At 42.3% G+C, this 19,851-nt stretch overlaps 1 protein-coding gene across 1 annotated transcript in view; it reads left to right on the top strand.

The window, feature by feature from the left end:
* LOC130479492 (cytosolic phospholipase A2 epsilon-like) overlaps positions 1-19,851 on the top strand; it is a 58,170-nt gene that overhangs the window by 13,772 nt on the left and 24,547 nt on the right. The window contains exons 3-6 of the mRNA XM_056851892.1: positions 9,580-9,716; positions 13,251-13,382; positions 14,651-14,691; positions 18,321-18,363. Coding sequence (XP_056707870.1) covers positions 9,580-9,716; positions 13,251-13,382; positions 14,651-14,691; positions 18,321-18,363 — 353 coding nt within the window. The remainder of the gene's footprint in view (positions 1-9,579; positions 9,717-13,250; positions 13,383-14,650; positions 14,692-18,320; positions 18,364-19,851) is intronic.

The following is a 19,851-nucleotide window of genomic DNA, read 5'->3' as shown; positions in this document are numbered from 1 at the left end:
GAATGCTGCTTACTAACTGAAGGTTATGCTGCTGCGCCGAACCCCGAATTTGCCAAATTTATTCGCCAAACATCCCAAACTAGCTGAATTCGGCTCCCCGTTTTCCCGCCTTTTTTGAGTTCGGTTCCATCCAAACTAAAAACCGCCGAATCAGAGGAAATTTGGTTGTTTTTCAGTTTGGGATGAACCGAATCGACAGCCCTAATCATGAATAATGGGAAGATGTTGAATAAAGGTAATTGAACTCATGCCTGTAAAAGGGAAGGTTGACTGGAAAAGATATGCCTCTGCTTAAAATAAGATACAGAAAGCTCCAAATGAAAATATTCCAAATGCACCAAGCTATGGGAAATTATTACTGTAAACCTGTTTGGCCAGCCAAAGCAACCCTTAACGTCGACCGTTTTGAGATGATAATTTAAAGCAGCAACAACAAAAGGCATTTGATTCTGTTTTTGCATTATGACTGCCATGTTAAGGCTATTTTTAATCTCTCGACATACTGCTTCTTACTCTTGTGCAATTGGCCATTGTGTGGGGAAGTCCATTTTTTCTCCATGCCCAAGAGAGAGCTTCCTTTTCCAACATCGCTGGAGCTGTAGAAAAAGTCACTCAAAAGAATAGTTTACCTTGTGATGATGGCTATCATTCTGAACAATTTATAATGGCCTCCATTCAGGATGGCAGCTGTTTCTCAGGTTGTTTGACCTCTATTTTGTGTTCTGCAATCTTACTTCCTGAAAACATTATCTCAGCTTGCATGGTCCAGCGCAATACTTTCTAGCCATGATTTCTTCACACAACACATAGTTATGGAAGTATTTCTTCACACAACGCATAGTAAAAATTATGGAACTCCCTGCCCCAGGATGTGGTGATGGCTGCCAACTTGGAAGGCTTTAAGAGGGGTGTGGACATGTTCATGGAGGAGAAGGCTATTCATGGCTACTAGTAAAAATGGATACTAGTCATGATGCATATCTATTCTCTCCAGGATCAGAGGAGCACGCCTATTATATTAGGTTCTTTGGAACACAGGCAGGATAATGCTGCTGCAGTTGTCTTGTTTGTGGGCTTCCTAGAAGCATCGGGTTGGCCACTGTGTAAACAGGCTGCTGGACTTGATGGGCCTTGGTTCTTGTAGGTTATCCGGCTATGTAACCGTGGTCTTGGTATTTTCTTGGTATTTTCACTGTCCTTCAGTGTTACTCCTCTGAAGATGCCTGCCACAGCTGCTGGCGAAACGTTAGGAAAGAAAATACCAAGACCACGGTTACACAGCCCGGATAACCTACAAGAACCAATGAACTCTGACCGTGAAAGCCTTCGACAATATTTTGATGGGCCTTGTTCTGATCCAGCATGGCCTTTCTTATGTTCTTATGATTAGGTAAGTGGGAACAATCCACAGGGTTATGTTCCCTCATCCTTTCTTGTGTGCACCTTCTCCTCCAATTCAGTTTCAGAATATCTTATGGTTAAGGTTACCTCTGCAATGACTTTAATTTTCAGCACAGCACAGAGTTGCCAACAGGCCTGGAGAAAAAAAATGTCCTGTCCTTTTAACAGATGATTTATATGTGGAAATGGGCAGCTGTAGATTTTCATGGCATGGAGGTAAATAACATTTTCTGGTAAATAATATCCCATTAAGCCTCTATTAAAGGGATAAGATTCCCCCCCTTCCAGGTAGTTATTAGCACCAAGCCAGAGTTCTCAACCATGGTTAGAAGTGAAGGACTGTGGCAGGAGTAGGTCAGCCTGCTAGCAGGCTGGAACTGCTGATCTGTTAACAACCACTCAACTATGAAAAGAATTATTGTTACATCTATTACACCTGCAAGTGGCAGGGTGGCTACATCTATTATACCTGCAAGTGGCAGGGTGGCTTCTGCCATTCATTAAAACACCCAAAACAGTCCACCCACAGAAAAGGTAGAGGTTTCTATATATTCCCTGGCTATGCCAATATGACTGTGTAAGTTAACAACAACAAAAAGAGTGCCCTCCAGGGTCTAAACCCATGAACTATACATCACCAGAGATGAAATGCTGAGAGCAGTTGAAAATTAATTAAAGAGGGAAAAACAGAAGGAGATGGGAAATGGACTTGTTCAAGCCTCTGAGAGCATAACAAATTTTTTTGGGGGGGAGGAGGGGAAATGTCCAAATGCCCCACGATATTTCATAGCTCCAGGGTTTCTGCATTTGAAGAAGAAATGCCTCCAAACGGCTACTGAGCATGCTCCATAAACCATGACTTGTTAAGGGCTGTTAAACATCATAAGAAAAAGAAAAGAAAAATGGAGACAGGGATTGTAACCGGCCTTCTCAAGCCCCTAACAACTAAGTATGCTGGTGTGGGAGATTAGATTGGGAGGGGTCTCCCACCTAAGAGTGGTGAGAGAAAGGCCCAGTGCTGGAAATGACACCCAATGATATGTGATGACACCCGGGTTGCCAGGTCCCTCTTCGCCACCAGCGGGAGGTTTTTGGGGTGGAGCCCAAGGAGGGTGGGGTTTGGGGAGGGGGGGGACTTCAATGCCATAGAGACCAATTGCCAAAGTAGCCATTTTGTCCAGGTTAACTGATCTCTATTGCCTGGAGATCAGTTGTAATAGCAGGAGATCTCCAGCTAGTACCTGGAGGTTGGGAACCCTAGATCAGCTCGAAATCTCATATTTACCATGGAAACTCTGACATCAAATCTGGGATTTATGGTGGATGTTATGTCACATGTCAGCATACATCATTTTTCTGCCCATCACCCCACCCAGAATGCTCCTGGGGATGCCGGCTGGTGGCCTGCCATCCCTACATGCTTTTCAGGCCAATGCCTGTTGGAGTTGATGTGCATATACTCTATCCAATATTCCATCTGCATGTTGATGTCCATTGAGGCAGTAAGGTGGGATATTGTTCTTCTGCCAGACACAGGAGAGAAACTGGGAAATAGTTTTGTCTCAAACCAAACATTCTACTTTGGTGATCATCAGTGCTATTTTACAATCACATGTGTTAATTTTTATGGCTCTTTCGGTATTGATTATCCTCTGAAAACTCTGAAGGGGGTTAGACTGAACAATTATTGGCTTTTGGATCCTGCCTAGAATTTCCATGGGCATACGGGAGCAGTTTAGCTGATTCTCCCTCCTTTGGGAGACCTCCAATCCCCCCCCCCAGCTATTCCTATTGGGGTGGATCTAATGGGGTGGATGCATCATAGAATCATAGAGTTGGAAGGGACCACCAGGGTCATCTAGTCCAACCCCTTGCTCAATGCAGGAAATGAACAACTCCCTCCCCCCCACATCCCCAGTGACCCCAACCCTCCCCCCACTATGCAGGATCCCACAATCAAAGCACTCCCGACAGATGGCCATCCAGCCTCTGCTTAAAGACCTCCAAAGATGGGGACTCCACCACCCTCTGAGGCAGTGCATTCCAGCAATCTCATCTAATTGCCTCTTTGGTACAGACCCCATCCCACCTGCCATTTGTCTGTGCCGTTACCATGATCTCCACAATAGCTCTTTTTTTGGTAGTCAAATTCCCCTTCCTCTCTTTTTTATCAGTGGAAAACTAGTTGGATCCAATCCAACGTGGGACAGATTTCAGCTTGGGTGAGGGAAAACCTTCTCTCCTCGGTTTACAGCTCAATGGCCTGGCTTGTTTCAGCCTAATTTATTAATAGGGTTGTTGTGAGGCCTTTATTTTCCAGAAGAAATGTGTTATAGATTATTATACTTTTTATTTGCAGTGCTGTTTCTTTAGATTTCAGAAAGATATGTGAGATGGGAAACCCTTAATCGAGTTTTGTAAAATCTGATACAGTTGCTTGGAGGGGGTATTGCTAAGGGACTAGTTTTAACAACTCCCCCCGTGCCAATTTTCTGATTTATATCACATGTACCCCAGAGCTGTGATTGTCTCATGCATGGGAGGAGACCATACTTTAACAGTATTTGGTAGACAACAATCTGGCAAGGATGTATGTCTGAGAGCTATTCCTGCTTTTATTGCATTGCATGGTAATGTGACATTCTAGTGCTCCCCCCCCTCAGTTTATACATTTTCTGGGTGTTTTTTTTTTTTGCTTATCTATAATTATTTTTACTAATGAGCTCAGATACCTAGTTCTCTTCTCCTTAACACTTTATTATTGTTATATGTGATTCTGGTTCATTAAGAATAACCCAAAGTTCATTCAAGCCAATTATTCTGTATAATTAAATGTTTTAGAAGTATGTGTTGTTATTGTTAATTGTAGTGACTCAGTTGCACATGTTAAGAACACATACCATATTGCTGATCTTCTCTATACCCCATGCCAGATTATATAAAAATGCAATTAAAATTATTTATATTCGAATTTATCTGAAAATTATAGAGCTGCATCACGTGTAGACTCAGGTGATTTGGATAATGATTGTGTGTGTGTGTGGTGATGGTGAACAGATGTTCATGAAATGATTCAAAATGCTATTCACTGTCAAACTGACCACTCCTCAAGGGTGTTTGTCCATCACAAATCTCAGCTGGCCATGATTTATAGGGGAACATAGTGATGTATTGCTGAGACAGTTTCTAACATGCAATGGACATACAGTGGCTTCCATATGTATTATGTTTCAGGCAGCCAAATGTGTGGTTTTATAACTGATAGTTCAAGTAGTGTGATGAAACATAAAATATCCACCTTGACAAAACCTAGATGTGTATGAGTTACTACCTGAGTATGATGGAAATAAGCAAATTATTTCCCCTGTGGAAAATCTGCAAAGAAATATAGTCCCAAGGATGGAATTTTAAAATCCAATCCATCATGGATGGAACACTCTTGTGGAGGAGTCCCTATGAGACATAACTGAGAGATGCTTCCTCACTCTCTTCATTGTGCACATGTACATATGTACATGTAAGCATCATGGCAAGCCACTGCAAGGATTAAGACCTTTGCATGTATCTCACATCCTCTCCTGTTCAGTCAAGAAACACATGTTCTGAGCATCTTTTCCTTTGCCTATTGGTACTGTAAAGACCAGTGGGAGAAAAATAACTAGGAAATGGAGGCATCAAGTTGGCGTGTGATGCTAATTCTGTTGAGAAAACTGGAAGTGAAATCATGATGTTGGGGGTGATGATTTGCCAAACGGTCTGTGATTTAACCATAGCGTTTTGGCAAATGCTGGAGCATCATCACTGATGTCATGACATCACTTCTGTTTTGCAGTCAGACAATGTTAGAAACTAGGGATGTGCTTTTTGATATTTCTGTTCTGAATATACATCAAAAAATACCTGATTAGTATTTTGTGTATTTATTCAGATATCCAGATGGTATCCAGAATTTTCTGGCATACTGGCCAATGGGTCCCAAAAAATTCTAGGAATATTCAGGAGTAACGTGGAATATCGGGATCCAGTACTTTAAGGCTCCCGTTTTTTTCTGTGTTTTCCCCCCTTGATTGTGCTGTGTGTCTATATCGGTGTGTTCTTGCTAGGACTTGATATCAGCTTGCCAAGGTTGGTTTGGCTTGGATTCTGTGCTTTGAAATTAGTTACATTTGTTTTGCAAATTGCAACATTGTGTTCTTTGTGCAAGTTGGTTTGTGTTAGATTCTCAGGTTGACATTGGCTTGGATTCCCTGATTTGACATTTGTTGTATTAGGCTTGCCACAGTGTCCTGTACTTCTGCTGGGATTCTGCTCTGGTTCTTTGGGCATGTTGGTTCTGTATGCATTGGGAGGCTTATGGCCAGTGGTTGCTTTGCTTGCCGTTGTGTGTTTAGTTAGTGTTTGCCCTTGAGAAATCTTAAACTTTTCCCCATAGGAAACAATGGAGGATAGCTGGAGGCACCTTGTTCAGGGGTCCATAGAATTGCACCTCTGGATCCAATTCACTTGAAACTTTGGGGGTATTCACTTGAAACTTGGGGGTATTTATCAGCCAGGCATTGGCAGTTCCACAGCAATTTTAGGGCCATTATCTTAAAAAAAACAAAACAGCCTTTCCAGCCCCATAGAGATGTTCTCCATAGGGAATAATGGAACTGAATAATATTGGAATCCCCCCCTCCAAAAAACAACAACACCTGGATCCAAATACCAAACTGGTATTTGGGACCTAAATAACTTGGAATACTGATTTGGTTTAGGCCCCTGATATCCAGAACGGAAAAATACAATTTTTTCCCATGGCACACATCCCTAACTCTGGCTGGGCTTCCATGCAACTTTTAGCAAACAATATTTCCCTGTGAGAGTTTCTTCTCATTTTTAAGACAATGGGAAAAATGGACTAGTACAATGATTCAGAAGGCTTGCGGGAGTGCTAACCACAAGAACAAAATACTTGCCTTATATATCAATTGATGGAAAGACTTATTTATTACTTTATTTAAAATACATATAAGTCTTTCCATCAAACTGCTGCTGGAATGTTGGATTAGACAGGCCTGCTCCACTGAGACAATACTTTTGTTAGTTCAGTTCAAGTGGAGATTTGCCATTTATTTCAACAGCATGTGGATGGCACACTTTAAAAAAATATGTGGGTGTACGCATATGAAAATATCAGACGGCCATGTGATTCCCTGTAATGAGTCCTTGAATTTTGTTTGAAGCAATGTGTGCGGTAGACCTCTACATTTACCTAGTAGGTTTAGATATTTCTCATGCTTTCTGATTATGAAACACAATTATGTCCAGCCAAGTTGGTATGTGCAGTAATTAATACCTTGTTTGCTAGCCTGTGATGCCATAAAATGTAAGCGGCTTTGCTTTGTGCACTAAGTGATGTTCAGGCATCTTCTCTGGAGATTTACAAGGTGGAATGGGGATTTGTGATGTGTCTGTTCACATAATGCTGTCTGGCTGCTAGAGTATCGGTTGTCATAGGAGTCATGGCATCAGCAGCCACAAAGGTGGAAGAAAAACGGTGCAATCTTGTTTGAACATAGTGTTGCTCTTATGGCTTGTGTAACAGGGATATGAGGAAAGCATATGGGAAATGCTATTCTTCCATACCTAGATGTACCGGTATGTGATTCTCTATTAAAGAGGGAAGTAGCCATGCTAATTATCATCAGCAAAGCTCATGATTGGCAATATTCATATTTATCTGTGTCTTTGGATTCTTGGTGAATGAAAGAATTGCTGGCTAGTGCACGGACCTTGGGAATGCATACAAGATTATCTAGACTAGGCACACTCTACTTGTGACTCCCTAAGCCAAATACATTGAAGCCATCCCGGTGGGGTAGCCTCAATAAAACTGTGTTTGTTGCCTATTCTGGGCTTGAGAAAAGGAGAGGGCACTTAAGAAACAGCTGAGATATACAGGGTTTAATCCTATAGAAGATTTCCCACATACGCACTCCCTATGGGAGTGCCAAAAATTATTCCTTGCTGTTTGCTTGTGGTAAGTGAAAGAGATTGTATCCTAACCATCTTCTCCATCAGCACAAGATATAGCCCATAGCACATATGTTTATACAATTTCAAAACAATTTAAATGAAATCAGGTGAACCATCTCTTGTACATTACATTGCTCCATGGGGACAGTTACTTGGTTAAAAATTATATTAAAGTGTTATGCATTGCTGTAACTGCTGCAGTTTCTTTTTCTTTCATGCATTGCTGGATCGAACCGACTTTGATCCCACTAGCCTATTATTGTTGGCTGTGTCAATGATCTTCTTTGGTCTCTGATAGACATTTCCCCCAAATTTGCTACATGAAATCTTTACTATATCACAATTGAACCTGGAGCCTTCTGGATACAAACATGTAATCTGCTACTGAATGGTTTGCCCATATAAAGTCAAGCACTTGGCAGTTATCAGTACATGGCTGATGGGCTGTATTTGGTTTGGTATGTAGGATACATGCTCTGGGACACTTATTGAGACATTTATTGTTGGGACATTCATTGTTGCCACTGATAAAACAGGCATAGATGTCATGTTATGAGAAGAGTCAAATATGAATGAAAGTCTTACATTTTCCCTTTGAAGCAGGGGTGGACTGGGGGGGGGAAAGCAGCCCCAGAAAGGCCCCCTCAACAGAGGGGGGAGGAAAGTAAGGAGAGGTCATAGCCTGGCCCTTGAAGTGGGGAGTAAGCTTCTGCCCAGCTCATACCTGCCAGCATTGCACAGGGTGGGAGCTGCTGGTTTCTGGGTATGATGGCTCCCACCCTCCTTGCAAGGGCCACCAGGTTGAAGTAGCATTGACTCCCACCCATTTTACATGATGCTGCCAAGGGGTTGGAGTGGCCCTGGCAGAGAACCAGAACTTTCCTTGGTAGCACTAATGGTTAATCTGGCCCTGGTTTGGCGCTCCCATATCTTATGCCCCGAAGGTTTCCTGCACCGGCAAATGCTGGGAGATTTTTGGAGCAGTGCCCAGGGAGGGTGGAGTTTCAGGAGAGTGTGATGTCACTTCCAGGTGATGCCCTAAAAATTTTCCCTAATCTCAATGATAAATACCATAAAAACTAGTGGAAATTCCTGGAGTGTCACCATCAATGCCCCCCCACTCCCCAAATTATCATTTGGTGGGGAATTGAGGGTGAAGGTGGGGACGGGGGATTGCCTACTGCTAGTGGACAAATGGCAAGCTTACATATTCATATTCAGCCATTCCAGCAGTGCAGAAATGTTTATCTGGCTGCTGTGGCCTACACCTAATTAAAAATGCAAGCATGGAAATGTAATATTAGAACAGTACCGCAATAAATGGGAATAAGTTTTTAATTTAATTAATGGACATCTTACATATAAATCTAATTTTTTATTGCAGATATATTTAAACTGTTATGAAAAGTCACTTCCAAAAGAACATTATTCACGTTTTTAATATATTCAGAATTTTATACCAAACAGATTCATTTTTAAGAGAGGTAAATGGTACACTTATGTACTGTGTAATTTTGTCAGTTCACCACTGAAAACAAAAATATCTTTCCATGCTTTTTCTCCAAGCGTCGGTGAGAGCAGCAGCATGTACATGGCTTTCCTTTCGTCCATTTTATTCTCTTAACAATACTCTGAGGTGAGTTATGCTGAGAGAGTGTGGCTCAGCCAAGGCCACTCAGCCTCATGGTTGAGGAGGGACTTGAAGCCAGGTCTCCCTAGAACTAGTTTGACCCTGTAACCACTTCATCGCTGTCAATTTATTACGGACAGGATCCTAAGGAATATGGTTTGGACCCAGAGAATTTTGAGGGACACACTGCCCATGGAACAGATAGTTGCCACTGGCCTCCTCATGCTGTACCTATCCCCTGTAAAGTTGCTCCTCAGGATCAGTGGACCATTAGGAATGGCATGTGATAATGGTGCAGGAGGCTGCAGAGACAAGAGGGAATGAGAGGGAATCATTTCACTCATTCTTGCACAAATTGGAGGGGATTTCTGCCAAATTCCCCTTTTCATGGAGGCCCAATGACATAATGAAAGATACAAGCCACTTGTGTGATCCAGATCCTGGCAGACACATATACAGTTTAAAATTGCTTTAAACAATTACAACCTGTTGCTGTTATAGCCACTAAACAACTCTATTGTTTGAAACAGTAACCCAATCAGACTGCTATGTGACTTTATGGCTGCCAACTGCTTCGATGAAAAAGGAAAAGACCCTCACTGTGAAGGATAACAAAGACCCAGTGTGGAATGAAAGTTTTCACTACAGAATTCAGAATCAAGTAAAGGTAAGACTATAGCTATGATACTGTCACTCAGCAGATGTCTAGGCAGACTTTGTGAGTAGGGCATAAAGACAGATTATAGGCAGTCCTGTGATAGTCTATTAAAAGCAGGGCCATTTCTTTTGTCAGAGTAGACAATCATTGCTTCTCAGTATTGTAAAAATTCAAAACAAGGACTTAAACATATAGAAGAGGGAGTACCATCCAGGGATTGACCCCTGTGAGGTGTGTAGGGTCACAACCTTCAGGCCTGGAGATCTCCTGGGATTACAACTGATCTCCAGTCTACAGTTCCCGTGGAGAAAATGGCTGCTTTGGAGGGTGGACTCTATGGCATTACACCTCTGCTGAGGTCCCTCCCTTCCCCAAATCTCACCTTCTTAGGTTTCACCCCAAATCTGAAGGAATTTCCTAGTCCAGAGTTAGCAGTCCTAGAGGAATGTTTGGTGAATTTTTTGCTAATCACATATGGTGAGAACCTTTAAGGGTACTACTGAAGAAATTACAGGTTCTCCTAGTGCTTTGATCAGTTAGGTAGTTGTGGAGCAAAGAACTTCCAGAGAGCAACCGCTGGCCGGATTTCTCTCCCCCTACTAGCAGTGTGCTATATTTATTGTATACATGGAACATTATTGTATACAATGGAACATTGGTTCTTGTAGGTTATCCGGGCTGTGTGACCGTGGTCTTGGTATTTTCTTTCCCGATGTTTCGCCAGCAGCTGTGGTAGGCATCTTCAGAGGAGTAACACTGAAGGACAGTGTCTCTCAGTGTCAAGTGTGTAGGAAGAGTAATATATAGTCAGAAAGGGGTTGGGTTTGAGCTGAATCATTGTCCTGCAAAAAGTATCAAAGGTAAAGTGCTAATCATTGTCCTGTAAGTATCAAGATAATGTGCTAGTGAGGGTGTGGTATGTTAATATGGAACCATTGTATCCTGAAGTGATCTGTTAATGTGTGAAATCCAAAACTAATCCGCATGGCTATTGTGGACTGTAGTCTTTGTTAGTCTGGAGGTTTTCAGGACAGGAAGCCAAGCCTTATTCATTCAGGACAATGATTCAGCTCAAACCCAACCCCTTTCTGACTATATATTACTCTTCCTACACACTTGATACTGAGAGACACTGCCCTTCAGTGTTACTCTTCTGAAGATGCCTGCCTCAGCTGCTGGCGAAACGTCAGGAAAGAAAATACCAAGACCATGGTCACACAGCCCGGATAACCTACAAGAACCAATGAACTCTGACCGTGAAAGCCTTTGACAATATAATGGGACAGTTTGTTCTTTCTCTGATATAAGTGGGTTGGTTAAGTCTCATGGGGTGGAGCCCCTGCTTCGTAGTTAAGTTTGCTAATTAGAATAGTAGAGTGCATAAGCTCCCTTGTCTTGAAACCAGTTGCTCCGATCTCTGTATCTTCTTGCTAACAAAGGTATGCTGCTTTGAAAACACCTGTCTCTGCTGTGTAAACCTAGGAGCAGGAACTTGCTCTTGCAGGTACCTATTTTTGATTTGCATACAAAAGATATATACATGGTGTCAGAAGTAGTCCTATTACTTCTTTGCGTCTGCAGAACTGTATAAGGAGATTCTAGATTATACTCTTTGTTCAAGAATGGCACATTTTAAGCCTCCGTCAGATTTATCTTTTGTGGGGAATTTAAGGGAGAACTGGTGAATTTGGGAACGGAAATTAAAAATGTACCTAGCAGTCACAAAGGCTAAATAAGAGTTTGAAGATTATAAAACTGCAGTCTTGCTCCACTGAATAGGAGGAAAAAACCTTGAGATTTACAATAATATGTAAAAGGGGTATTGCAGATCCCAACAGTAAAACTTCAGTGTTTTAACAGCCTTCACATCTTATCACAAGAATACTCAGTGGCTGATTGTGAAGCCCAACATTAGGCTGTGTGCACACAATCAATGCGAATCTATATCTTCTGCTGCCTTCCAGCAAATGGATATCTGGCTTTTCATCTACAAACATCTTTATTCAGTTCACACTGAAAGCAATATTTAAAGCCTGCCAACTTGGAAGGCTTTAAGAGGGGAGTGGACATGTTCATGGAGGAGAAGGCTATCCATGGCTACTAGTCAAAATGAATACTAGGCATGATGCATACCTATTCTCTACAGTATCAGAGGAGCATTCCCATTATATTGGGTGCTGTGGAACACAGGCAGTATAATGCTGCTGCAGTCGTCATATTTGTGGGCTTCCTAGAGGCACCTGATTGGCCACTGTGTGAACAGACTGCTGGACTTGATGGGTCTTGGTCTGATCCAGCATGGCTTTGCTTATGTTCCTAAGTTGGTACTGTTTTAATAATTGTAAAAATAGTTTTTGAGCCTCATTTCTATCCAGGCTGTGCCTGGAGAAGGCAGCCATCTGATTTTCATTAAGATGTTGCCTAAAAGCTTACAATATGGCACCCATAACCATAGTGAGGCCCTGACCTGGATGGCCCAGGCTAGCTTGATCTCATCAAATCTCAGAAACTAAGCAGGGTCAGCCCTGGTTAGTACTTAGATGAGAGACCACCAAGGGAGTCCAGGGTCACTATGCAGAAGAAGGCAATGGCAAACCACCTCTGTTCATCTCTTGCCTTGAAAACCCTTCAGGGTCACCATAAGTTGGCTGCAACTTGATGGCACTTTTTACCACCAGCCATAAGGAGGGGTAGTCTCTGACGATTTAGTTGAGACTGGTGTCACATCTTTTCTTCAGATGCCCTGAAATCTAAGGAAGCAGAAAAACTCAAGGAAAGCCCTGCTGGATCAGGCCAGTCCATCGAGTCCAGCATCACATTTCTCACAGTGGCCCCGTTACCCTGGAGGGATGGCAAACAAGACATTGATGCAAAGGTCTTCCTTGCCTCCTTGAAGTTCTGTTCTTAGCTTTACTGCCTCTAAATGTGGAGGTTCCTGCACGAATCTGCCTAATCTGGCTTTAAAGCCATCTATTCTAGCAGCCACCACTACTTCTGCTGTGATGAGTTGTAATGCTGAGCCGAACCCCAGTCCTCTCCCTTTAGTTACAAGTGCTGCATGCTCTGTTTTAAGAGGTTACCTTGTGGAGTCCAATCCCTTAATACATCTAAACTTTCCAAATGTTATGTTTAATCCTTTTGAATATTTAAATGACCATAATAAATTAAATTGACTGATTGAAATATCATGTCTTTCATGTCATGTAGGAGGGAGATAGCTTGAGATTTTGGTCTCTCTCTATGTCTAAAGTAGGTCCATTAACTAGAGATAACCGAAATCTCCTTGCTGGCAAATATTGTGTATCAGAAGTACACCTACTTCTGTTGCGCAATAAATATTTGTTTTATGCTTATGCTCAGGCTGCATAATTAGCAAACAAAAATAAGAATGTATATAATTATGCCATAGTCATATGATATTAAATGTACTGTTTAGCTGCAGAAAGAACGAAAGAGCCTGATGCTATATTACAGAATGTAATATTACAGAATGGAAAGGATTAATGCAAATCTACGTTAACATTCTTCTTTGAATTTTCACAGAACGTTCTAGAGCTCCAAGTGTATGATGAAGACAAACATACGGAAGATGATCATCTTATCACTGTTTTCTTTGATGTATCTAAAATCCAGCTTGGAGAAACAGTTCGCCTGAATTTTCAACTGAATCCAAAGGTCAGGACTAAAATTAGACATAGTGGCAGAGAGAGAGAGAAAGAGAGAGAGAGAGAGAGAGAGAGAGAGACTCTGCTTTTATCTCCAAGGGGGAATCCAAGTGGCTTACATCATTGTCCTCTCCTCCATTTTGTTGTCACAACAACCCTGTGAGGTGGGTTAGTGTGTGTGAGAGTAAATGGCCCAAGGTCACCCTGCAAGCTTCCAGGCAGAGATCAGATTCAAACATGGGTCTCCCAGATCCTAGTCTTAACACTACATGAAATGACACATTTCTCCTAATTTTCACAACAGTTTTCATGCTTTTACTAGGTAGTCATATTCAGGAAGCTTTACACTGTATGTAGTAATTTGTTTGTTGTGAGTATACAAGTGTGAGTGAATGAAAGGCATTTGTAAACTTCTATACTTTTTGAGGCTATGCAGCAGAGTCAGATATCCCAGTCACAAGTTCATCTGTGCTCATACCTAATTAATATTATTCACATGTCTCATTAATTTGACCTAAGTTAGTCATGATTTACAACTAACAGGAACATGCCTTTCAATGGGACTTAAATGTGACTGCATTTTGTATTGGGGTTCAGGCATTTAAAGATGGGTGTCTGTCTTTGCCCTGGATATTTGTTAGAGGTCGCCACATATGTTGCAGCAAAAATAGTAGTATTGTGGCCCATTAATGACAACTCTTTTGTTTTGTTTTTTAGCATAAGCATCTGTGGATTAGAGCCCACTTCTAGGTCACCAACGTTTATGCTAGAATAAATTATTATTACTTTTTTAGGGGCCACTAGACTCTTGATTTTTATCTTTTTACTGTGGATAACATTACTGTGCTGTGTTTTCTAACACTACTGGGCAAGGCTCATCAGTGGCAAAAGTGCATACAACCCTGAAAGAATCCCCACCACTATTAGCAACTGGCAATATGCTATGCTTCTCTATTGCTAAAGTCAGGCCAAACACCTGTTCTGGTGATCCCCCACCCCACCCCAATCCACTCCATTGTAGGCACTCTGTTAGGGAGATTCAATCCTGCTCTTTTAGTATCCTTATTCATACTTTTCTGAAACTGCATCTTTAATCTGTGAATTCAGTGCTAATATGGCCACTAACTGCTTAGGGTCCCCCCTTTGATTTCTAATATTATTAGCCAGTGTTGGGGTGTTTGTTGAAATCAAACTGCATCATAAATTCACTATTATTAGAAGGAATATGTGAGCAAATCACTTCTGGTTTTTATTTATTTGTTTGTATTTTATTTTCAGGGTAAGGAGGAACTAGAAGTTGAATTCATGCTGGAAAGCAGGTAAACGTTGGTTTTCATCTATACTATTAACAGAGGTGCTTAGTCAAAGTATATAGGTTCAACAAGGAGCTTGCTTTGAATACCTATTAACACTTAAAATTTTATCAGTATATCAAAGTCAAAACACTAATAATATAATGTCGAAGGCTTTCATGGTCAGAGTTCATTGGTTCTTGTAGGTTATCCGGGCTGTGTGACCGTGGTCTTGGTATTTTCTTTCCTGACGTTTCGCCAGCAGCTGTGGCAGGCATCTTCAGAGGAGTAACACTGAAGGACAGTGTCTCTCAGTGTCAAGTGTGTAGGAAGAGCAACATATAGCCAGAAAGGGGTGGGTTTGAGCTGAATCATTGTCCTGCAAAAAGTATCAAAGGTAATGTGCTAATCATTGTCCTGTAAGTATCAAGATAATGTGCTATTCATTCAGGACAATGATTCAGCTCAAACCCAATGGCTTCAATGGCTTCATAAACATCAGCACAAGTTTAACAGAAAAGAAGAGAGTTTAAGAATGAATAAGGCTTGGCTTCCTGTCCTGAAAACCTCCAGGCTAACAAAGACTACAGTCCACAATAGCCATGCAGATTAGCTTTGTATTTCACATATTAACAGATCACTTCAGGATACAATGGTTCCATATTAACATGCCACACCCTCATTAGCACATTATCTTGATACTTACAGGACAATGATTAGCACTTTACCTTTGATACTTTTTGCAGGACAATGATTTAGCTCAAACCCACCTCTTTCTGGCTATATGTTGCTCTTCCTACACACTTGACACTGAGAGACACTGTCCTTCAGTGTTACTCCTCTGAAGATGCCTGCCACAGCTGCTGGCGAAACGTCATGAAAAAAAATACCAAGACCACGGTCACACAGTCCGGATAACCTACAAGAACCAACTAATAATATACTTTCATATTTGGTTCATGGCACAAGAATAGTAGCTGATGAATTTTGGGTTCATCTTAGTAGCGGAGGTCAGCCATAGCTGTCAGGTTGGTAATGGCAGTACTTACTTACATTGCATTCCTAAGGAGAGTTACTCCAGTCTAAGCCCATTGAAATGAATGGGCTTAGACTGGAGTAACTCTCCTTAGGAATTCACTGAAAGAGATTTTGGTGAAAAGTCATACCTAATATGTAATTTCAGAGTACCGTATATACCCGTGTATAAGCCGACCCACGTATAAGCCGAGGCAGGCCCCGCTGGCCGTTCCCAGGCTGTGGGCCGGCAGTGGCGGGGGTGGGGGGTGGGGGGGCGGCCGCAAGGCCTGCCTGCTCCCAGGCAGGCCCTGCTGGCCGCTCCCAGGCCGCGGGAAGGCAAGCAGGCCGGCGGCGAAGGATGGCGGCAGTGGTAAGTTTTCCTCCTCCCTCCTACCCTACCCTACCGTATTGACCCGCGTATAAGCCGAGTTGGCTTTTTTCAGCCCTTTTTTTGGGCTGAAAAACTCGGCTTATACGCGAGTATATACGGTACACTAAGGCCAAGAGACCAAATGTCCAAGTTGCCCTTGGTGTGTATCAGTTCAGACTGCAGATGGTAGGAGGGTAGATCTCATGATTGTTTGTCGCTCTGTATAAACCCTCCCAGAAAATAGAAAACTAGAAGTCATGGGTAAGAGTTCTAGTATAGCACAATCCAGAGTCTTATAGGTGTTCTTGTGTACAGTGGGGATGCTTGAACATCCCCTGGTTTGGCTCACCATCTGATTGCCAGGAGCAAACAGGGAGCTAATTGTTTGAAGGATGGTTCATTGTACAGGAGACTTCTCACTGTGTCTCAGCTTTGCAAGGCACTCAGTGAGAGGTTTTGGCAAAAGAAGGGAAGCCAGTGCCCAGCTGATCAATCTCCCCCTTCAGCTTCTCCCTGAGTGCCAAATTAATTATTTATTTGAACCCTTTCTGTGTTGTCTTTCCACCCAAAAAGGGTCCGTAAGGTGGTGAAGATCAAAACATTAAAAGAGCATTTAAAATAAAGTTTATATACAATAAAAAATTCAATAAAAATATGTAAACACACATAACACAGCCAATAACAGTGATTGGGGGTATGCCAAACAAAACATAGAAGGCTTCGTGGAAGACAACGAGAGAGGGAGTCAGATGAATCTTGGTGGGGAGATAGTTCCAATGTTTTGGTGCCATGACAAGAAGGCCATTTCTCGAGTTGCCACCTAGCTGGCCTCAGATGGTGGGTGTACCTGAAGTAGGGTCTCTGAAGATGACCAAAGTAAGCGTGAGAAGGTGATCCTTCAGGTATGATTACCCAAAGCCATATAGGGTTTTAAAGGTCAATACCAGCATCTTGAATTGGGCCCAGAAGCAAACTTGGAGCCTATGTAGATGGAACAAGACTGGACTGATATGGTCTCCATGACTCATTCCAGTAAACATTCTGGCCTCATCATTCTTTACCAACTGTAGCTTCCAGACCGTCTTCAAGGTCAGCTCCAAATAGAGAACATTGAATTGGTTCTTGTGAGTCCTTCAGTGTTACTCCTCTGAAGATGCCTGCCACAGCTGCTGGCGAAACGTCAGGAAAGAAAATACCAAGACCACGGTTACACAGCCCGGATAACCCACAAGAACCAATGAACTCTGACCGTGAAAGCCTTCGACAATATATAGAGAACATTGAAGTTATCTAATTTAGATGTTATCAGGGCACGAATGCACCACAGTGGCAAAATATTTCCCTCCCAGGGGAGGGGTGAAACTGCTGAAAAGCAGCCTTGGCCACTCCTGCCACCTATTTATTCAACAGGAGTCTTGGGTCCAGCAGCACCTCCAACCTATGAACCTGCTCCTTTAGGGGGAATGAGACCCCATCTAGAATAGAAGATATCCTAATTCCTGGGTCAAAGCTTCCCCCCACCAGTAGCACCTCTGTTTTGTTGGGATTAAGTTTCAGTGTGTTAGCCTCCATCCATCCCAAAACTGCCTCCATGTATCGGTTCACAGTTTCTACAACCTCCCTGGGATCTGCTGGAAGCATGAGATAGAGATGAATGACCCATGGACGTTACCGCTATTTTAAAGGGATTTAAAAATGCTAAGAGTACCCAGTCAGGCTGCACCCCCAGCAGCCTGATTTGGTACTTGAGAAGGTAGGAGGGAGGGACAAGAGCACCTCACCTTTCCATGCTGTGGCATATTTGATTTTCTTAAAAATGGTGTTGTATCATACATGGGGTTGGACCCATCAATGCCATCATGTCTAGTTTGGTAGTGTCAGGAATCAAACCTGGGACCTTCTGCATGCAAAGCAGATGGTCTATCACAGAGCCACTGTTCCTCTACTAGCTGGGTTTTCATTAGGTGCAAAGGCCTATAGGATTGGGGAGTTCTGTATGTGCATCAGAGTTATCATGTCTGCAAGAAATCACTGATGGGGGTAATAGTCCTATCTTGATCAGAAGAAAGGCAGACTTACACATATTTTAAATAAATACATCTTAGGCAACATGATGAACATGGGAGGCTCTACATGGAGAATCTATTATTAAATCTATACTTCTAGATTCAGCATTGTCAGTGGAAAAGTAAACCATACACAAATAATTACCACCTTGGATTGTCAAATAGTTAAGTAATGTGATTTACCTTATTTTTTTCCCTTTTAGCCCTGATGTTCCAGAAAAGATTGCTACTAATGGAGTCTTAGTGGTAATTTTCTATTTTCTTATCTTTCCTTAATTGTTCAATAGTAGGCTTAATTGTAGTGCAGAGCCCAAGCTGCATTTTCATCGCAAAAGATTCCATTTAGTGATTTGTCCCGTTTGCTCCAATTATTTCTACTACTTGAAAAGGGGGGGGGGATCATTTTTGCCATAGCAACCAAGCAAACGCTAGGGATGTGTTGATAAGGCCATTTTAGGTTTTTTTTTAATTGTATGTGTCATCATTTGTCACTGATTTTGGTTTGCATCATTTTTGTTGCTGTTTTTTTTACACCATCTAAGGCTATCAACATTGAACAAGGGAGAAATGAAATCACAATGAGAAAATTCAAATAACACCAGAAAGCTTTTGAAATCGATCTTATACAAACACTCCCTCAGATTGGGATATATATCTGAACTGCATATCACTGAAAACAATACAGTTCAGAGAATGACATCCACATTTGGATACACATTCAAATGCAGGTGTGAGAATCCGAATGTGGGTATCGTTCCTCTGCTCTCCATTATTTTTAATGGGATGCTCATTACTTCATGCCTATCCCAATGAAAGGAAGCATAGGTTTAAGCTTCCTTGGGAATAGGCACATATTCCCTCTTCCTCCTGACTCCCACCTCTTGCCAACCATTATGCAGCATGTCACCAAGCAAGATGAAAACTTGCTTGGCGAAAACATTTGTGCAACAGGCCCCTCCACTTTGGCTCAGCACTAATTAGTAGAGCTTAGACTGTAAACTCAGTGTTCTTGAAATCTGCATACCTAAACAGCATTCTTATGACTAGTTGGAACTAAATGTCCTTCTTGCTGGAGATTAGTTTGCTCACACAATTCCCTGCAATGACTCACACTGAGGGCAGAGATTCTTGATTTCAGCTTCCAAAACTATTAGGTCAGGGGTGTCAAACATAAGGCCCATGAGCTGGATCCGGCCCCTTGAGCGGTCTTATCTGGCCCATGAACCAGCCGAGGCAGCCACCCCCCTACTCTTGATCTGGGCTGGCACATCCACTGCAGGCTCACCAGCTGAGGCAGCCACCCCCACCCCTGTCCCAATCCAGGCTCGGGCTGGTAAGGAATGCCCGGCCCAACTCAGTGATATTTATGTCATATCCGGCCCTTGTAACAAATGAGTTCGACATCCCTGCATTAGGTCTTCCACAATGTGATTTAGTGCCACCAAGTGGCAAGAATAAAAAGTGTACCATATATCTTCACATTCTGGGATCCTTGCATCATTGAGGCTAGGAAACGGCAGTCAACTTAGGCTTCTCAACAACCAGCATGCTTCCTCATTAACTGACCAGGCTCCTACATGTAGTGGTATACTCTAATCTGGAGAACCGGGTTTGATTCCCCACTCCTCCACATGAGCGGCGGAGGCTAATCTAGTGAACTGGATTTGTTTCCCTACTCCTACACACAAAGCGAGCAGGGTGACCTTAGGCTAGTCACACTCTCTCAGCCCCATC

Source organism: Euleptes europaea, chromosome 6, assembly GCF_029931775.1.
Source record: "Euleptes europaea isolate rEulEur1 chromosome 6, rEulEur1.hap1, whole genome shotgun sequence".
In the NCBI taxonomy this organism is placed as follows: Eukaryota; Metazoa; Chordata; class Lepidosauria; order Squamata; family Sphaerodactylidae; genus Euleptes; species Euleptes europaea.
This window is presented reverse-complemented; position numbering and strand designations above follow the sequence as displayed.